The 6,595-nt window shown below is 39.3% G+C and overlaps 1 protein-coding gene across 1 annotated transcript; it reads right to left on the bottom strand.

Moving 5' to 3' along the window:
• Positions 1 to 4,586: 4,586 nt before the first annotated feature.
• On the bottom strand, positions 4,587 to 5,390 carry LOC106082199 (chymotrypsin-2). Its single transcript, XM_013244574.2, has one exon. It carries the CDS (start codon positions 5,388 to 5,390, stop codon positions 4,587 to 4,589), a length of 804 nt encoding a protein of 267 aa, XP_013100028.2.
• Between the last annotated feature and the right edge of the window lie 1,205 nt (positions 5,391 to 6,595).

Genomic DNA, 6,595 nt, shown 5'->3' with positions numbered 1-6,595 from the left:
GCAAAATTCCTATATGTCTGTCAATGCCCCCCTATCTTCAGCTGTCTGTTAGATGTGAAGGCCTGTCAATAACCTAGGATATGCTGCAATGCCTCAACATCTTCCCTTTAAACACTACATATTTGCCGCAACTATTCTGCAATAGTGCGTGTGTAGTCCTATTTTTTTTATACCGAAAACTATGCGAATCCTAACGGCTTTGGATTAACCAAGTTTACTGACGGCAGTTCTTTGGCCTTCATGGCCAAATTGTCTGCTTTTTCATTCCCCATTACTCAGCTATGGCCGGCACCGAAACAATGCGGTTAATGCCATCCTCAGAGAAGAAGAGTCAATCTCCTTCTTACACTCCAAGACTGTTCGTGACTTTACCATCCTGGTTGACAGTTAGGTTTTGTTTTTATTTTCATACTAAAACAGGTTTTTTATCTGCTCTTATGATTTTTTTTATTTTTTTGTTCGCAAATAAATTAAATAACAGCAATTAAAAGCGTGCTAAGTTCGGCCGGGCCGAATCTTATTTATATTCCCTATAAACCGATCTCCCTATTTTATAGGCTGCATTAAACTGCATTAGGCTATAAACCGATCCATGCCATTTTCGACACATATGTTAAAGGTCATAAGAGAAGGCGTTGTACAAAATTTCAGCCAAATCGGATAATAATTGCGTACTCTAGAGGCTCAAGAAGTTGACAGCATTCCTCCTAAAAAGCTGAACAGAATGCTCAGCTTAACACATTCCGTTATCGCCCTGATGTCCACCCGTAAGACCCTATTTTGGGCAAGAAGTCGGAAACAAGTCCTAGACTCACTCTGTCCTCTAGTTTTGATCTACCCGTACAGCAAGAACGTCCAGAATTCCGTCAATCGAAGATCGTTGCACTGGCTGCAGTGCCTCGCACTCGACTTCAAGTGTCGTCTCAGGTATTCAATCTGAGGCCTTTTCCATTCAATCCAGGTTTCATATCGCTAACCAAATTATACTATAATCGTATGAGCTGCTTCTAATCTCTATCCTTATCGCCTTAGCGTCTGCCTCATAGGTAATCTGCATGCCCTTTCGGCCTTCACCACAAATGGTGCATTATGAGAGGATAATCACCGCTGAAAATGTTTCAATAGTTCCTGTCAACATTCGAGCCCGTTGTCATAGGCGGCTATGCTAACCTCTGAGCCACGATGGCCTCACCTTAAGAAGATACAGCTCCCATATAAACCAAACCCTCAATTTGACATCTTGAGCCCCTAGAAGTCTCAAATATGTTATATTTCACTCAAATTTTTGTAAGGAAGTATGTTTTTGCCATCTAACACCTTTACAAAATCCCACGCATATAGGGTGGGACATAGTCTCCATATAAACCGATATCCTAAATTGATTTAAATGTTGATCCTATCTGGCTAAATTTTGTGAAATACGTCTATGCCTTCAAACACCCACATTAAACCTTACCCAATTAGGTCCATAAATAGATATAGCCCCCACAAAAACTGATCCCCAAATTTGGGCTCTTGCATCTACAATCCTTATCCTTATGCCATCAGTTACAAAGAAGCCCATAGAGACTACTTAAATATATAGAACCGCTTACAAATCGATTCTCTGGTTTGACCTTGTGAGGCTCTTCTAGAGCCTTCAGATATCAATTAGGGTAATATTTGATATCTTCAAACTATACATTTTAAATTTTTGATAAATTTTTTGCAATCGAAATAAGTCGAAAAGTCCACTTATTTCTTCTGACTTTAGATCTCTATTTACGAGGTTATTGGTCACCGACTGCATCATTTTCCACGGAGTAGGCAATGTTTGAAATTGCACCGCTATATACGGGTCAGATCAGTAGAGGGCGCGTTTGTCATCTGTTGAGTTTGTATTAACGCTTAGACGTTGGAAACCTTCACAATAATATCAATAAACATTCGAATAGATGTTTCCTCTTAAGTTCGATCGTTTGGCATGCATTTGCAATCGAACAGCTTTCATTGATATGTGAGAAGTTGTCCTCATGCTCTTCAATGTCAAATTTCAGTGAAATCGGATTATATTGTAAATGCGCCTTTTATCAGGCCAAGCCTTTAACCTGAGATATCGGTCTATATGGCAGCTATATCGAAATCTGTACCGATCTGAGCCTAACAGTAGTCAGGGGCCTAACAGTAGTCACTGTCCCAAATTTCGGCGACATCGGACAATAAATGCGGCTTTTACAGCCCCAAAACTTTAAATCGAGAGATCGGTCTATATGGCAGTTATATTCAAATCTGGACCTATTTAGACCAAATTGAAGGGCCTGACGAATCGAAGGGCTTAACACAACTCACTATCCCAGATTTCAGCAAAATCGGATAATAAATGTGGCTTTTATGGGCCTAAGACCCTAAATTAGCGAATAGGTCTATATGGCAACTATATCCACATCTGAACCGATCTGGGTCAAATTGAAGAAGGATGGCGAAGGGGCTAACACAACTCACTGTTCCACATTTCAGCTAATAGCAAATATTTCTTCTACATTGAGCACAAGAAAACATTGACAGACTGACAGGCAGTTAGATACCCAGGACTTATTTATGATCATGATGTGATTCTAATACGAACGGTTTATTTTTTAAGTTAATTTTAGTTTTATACTAATTGAATCTCACTGTTTAACGTTGAAGTCGATTTAGATAAATTTTATATGTGTTGAAGTAAGTTGAATATATGTTATAGTATACTTTAAGGTTCATATACATAAGCCTACGATATCAGTTACGTTGAATTTTTGTTTGGATTTACTTTCAAAGATTAAACCAAAACATTTTTTATACCCTCCACCATAGGATGGGGGTAGACTAATTTCGATCAGTTTGTAACACCTCTTCAGCTGCTAGAGGGCGCAATTTTTATCCGATTTGGCTGTAATTTTGCATGTGATGTTTTGGTATCACTTCCAACAACTGTGCAAAGTATGGTTCAAATCGGTTTATAACCTGGTATAGCTGCCATATAAACCGATCTTGGATCTTGAGCCGCTAAGGGCGCAGTTCGCATCCGATTTGGCTGAAATTTTCCATGAGGTGTTTTATTATGACTGTGTTAAGTATGGCGCTAATCGGTACATTACCTAATATAGCTGCCATATAAATCGATCGGGGATACTGACATATTGAGCATCTAGAGGGCGAAATTCTAATCCGATTTGGCAGACATTTTGTACAATGGTTGCGTGTCCAATATGGTCTGAATCTATCTATAGCTTGATAAAGCTCCCATATAATCCGATCTCCCGATTTTGCTTCTTGAGCCCCTACAAGGCTCATTCTTATTCAAATGCACCGAAATATTACGCAATGACTTCTACAATGTTCAGCATTCAATTCATTTATGGTCCGAATCGGACTATAATTTGATATAGCTCGAATAGCATAACAGTTCTTATTCATTATTCTTTGTTTGCCTAAAAAGCGATACCGCGCAAAGAACTTGATAAACGCGATCCATTGTGAAGGGTATATAAGATTCGGCCTGACCGAACTTAGCACACTCTTGCTTGTTTGATATAAAAGTATTGAAAACAAATTACAAAGTGGAAAGGTTATGTTATTTAGCCTTCATCCACTTGAGTTGACTTATGGTTTCAGTTCTAGTCCTTAACGAGATAGCCGTCAGCTCTTGTCTTTAAATATATTTTATAAATTTGATAGTACGGATTTCATGGCGAAATAATTAAAGGTGGTCTCATTTGTTCAACAACCACAAATCATATGGTGTAATCTGCCATCTGTCATCAAGATGTCATTTCAAAACTGACATCGTCCCAACACAACCAAAGAAACTTACGCCCGTGCGTGTACATGTGCAAGAAAAATGAGAGAAAGAGACCAAGCGTGAGACCATGTTTATTAATCCAACTTGTACGGATTTTTCTTTATACCATAAGCACGAAATATATTTTCGTTACACCCTAGTGTTTTGGTTCCCATACGTAAATCGCCAATCATAAACGTGTACATGTTTCAAAACAACTGTTTAAATGAACTCTGATTTTTTTGAGAAAAACAAAAGCAAGAAAGGGGGAAAATTGTTTTTGTTTTTAACAAAATTTGTCTGAAAATGATTTTTTAATGATCTTTAGAGACTGCTGTCGTCATGTTGTCCAGACAACGGCTGCCCAACTAACACAGCTAAAAAGCACCCCCCGAAGCCCCACAAAAACCCCTTAACATGACCCACCCACCTGACATCGAACACCTGAGGGGCAAAGTAAAAAATTGAAAAGGAAAAGTATTCTTGGCATACACACACATACACACATGCCCACAGAGGTAGTTCGAGGCACGCACATGGAAGCCAAAGTGACAGACAGCTGATTCATCAAAAAAATGGATCAACAATCACGGGGGTGCGGTTGGTGGTGCCATTTTGAAAGCATCTATGACTAGCTCGATATTTGGCTCAATGCCCAAACAAATTTTGAAGAGGCTAAGGAAAAGCAACTGAAATTCAGAAATAAAGAAAACACTCAAAAAAGTTAATTAATTTTAATAACACATAAAATTAGTTTCCAATACACAAAGGGGATTGTCATCGGCGGCCATCATGCGGTTGAGGAAAATTTTACACTTTTACAGCGGAAATTGCCACGCATGGCCTGACGCAACCATTCGCGATAATACCAAACGTTAACAAAGATATCGGGAAAACCATCGGCGCAGGGATAACTCCAAGCATGTATACCCACCAGGGTGTGTTGGTGCACCAAAGGACCTCCATTGTCGCCATGACAGGCACCATGATCACGTTTTACATAGGCGCACACATGTCCCACATCTACTGCAACATCATCGAACTCTTGCAACATTTCAGCACATTCCTTCTTCAAAACTTGAAACATATTTAATTTTTGTAATCTTTCCGGATTGGGATCCCACAAAGAAATCAGGCCCCAGCCTGTGAATAGTAGAGCATCTGAGGTATTCAACATAGTCTGGGGCAAGGCTATGGGTTGTACTTTTTCATTCCATTGAATGGAGGAGTTCACATGTAGAACTGCTATGTCATTGTGATATTTCGGGTTGTCATAGTTACAATGCAGATGTATACGATCCAAATAATAGACTGTCAAAGGTTCTTTGTACTGGTTGGAGCCCACAGCTATTTGTAGAATGTGTGGCGGCCAACCGGCAACACAATGAGCGGCTGTAACAATCCATTCGCTGTTTAGTATGGCTCCTCCACAAAGATGTGATCCTGGCAGAGTTTGTAGGGAAATCTGGTAGGGTGCCAAACCATCTTCAGCCACTTGTCCACCTATTATGCGGTTAGAAGAACTGTGACTTTTGCTTGGTGCTTGGGTAATAGTCAGCAGTATTAATAGCAGGTTTGCTTTGCTGTTGACCATAGTCGTTGAAATTTCACATTGGTATGGTTATTATGCCATTGCAATGGGATGTATACAAACCTTCTGTCGATAAGGATATCTTTATAGGTACCTGATGTCTGGCGATAAAAATCTTTTATCTTAAACTTAAAAATATTTTTTATCGAATTTATTGGCGTTAAAAATCTAATACATTAGGAATCTTTGGAATACAGTTAAGCAAATCTTATCGGGAATCTAAAATCACTTTTCAGAGAATAAACAAAAAATTATTGTTTTTTTTTTTAACAATTAAATATTAAATAACAAGATATTATACTACTTTAATCTTACATATAAAAATCGATTTGTGTGTGTGTTCCTTATAGACTCAAAAACGGCTGAACCGATTTTCTTGCAATTTTAGCAGACGGTGCATAATGATTTCGTGGTTAAAATAGGGTACTAAATTTTTTGATATCTGAAGGGAGGCGGACCCTCCCCCTTACACTACTTTTCAGATACGCCAGATCTCGGAGATGGGTGGTGCGATTTAAGCGAAATTGTGTGTGCTCTCTTATAGTCACCTTATAGTAACAAACATTTGGTATCCAAATTTCGGATGGGGTACTTAAGGGGGCCGCCCCACCCCCAAAACCTATCATATATATACATAGACCAATCACCACAATATGGAACTCAAATGAAAGGTATTTAAGATTAGAAAATGTATCTGATATTCAATTGTCGGATCAAGTGTTTGGAGGACCACCCTAACCCCCAAAACACCCCTAAATTGGACATATTTACCGACCATGGCAATATGGGACTCAAATGAAAGGTATTTGCGAATAGAATCTGGTATCCAAATGTGGGACCAAGTTTCTGGGGGTCCACCCCTGCCCCAAAACACACCCCAAACAGGACTTATTTACTCACCATGGCAATATGGGGCTTAAATAAAAGGTATTCGAACGTAGGAATACGAATCTAATATCCAAATGTAGGACCCAGTGTTTGGGGGCCGCCTCTCGCCAAAAAGATCCCCCAAAGAGGACAAATTTACGACCGTAGCTTTATGGGACTCAAATGAAAGGTCTTTGGGATTAAAGCACGAATCTGATATCAATATTCGGGAAAAAGTTTCCATGGGGCCACCTTACCCCCATAACACTACCCATATAGGACGTATTTGCTGGCCATTGCAATGTGGGGCTCAAATAAACTCCCAAAACATCCCCCAAACC

Source organism: Stomoxys calcitrans, chromosome 2 (assembly GCF_963082655.1).
Source record: "Stomoxys calcitrans chromosome 2, idStoCalc2.1, whole genome shotgun sequence".
In the NCBI taxonomy this organism is placed as follows: Eukaryota; Metazoa; Arthropoda; class Insecta; order Diptera; family Muscidae; genus Stomoxys; species Stomoxys calcitrans.
Note: the sequence above shows the minus strand (reverse complement) of the source record. Positions and strands in the feature narration are given on the sequence as shown.

What these genes read in the sequence shown, in the direction of transcription:
- LOC106082199 (XM_013244574.2), bottom strand. Translation starts at nt 5,390, where the DNA reads ATGGTCAACAGCAAAGCAAACCTGCTATTAATACTGCTGACTATTACC.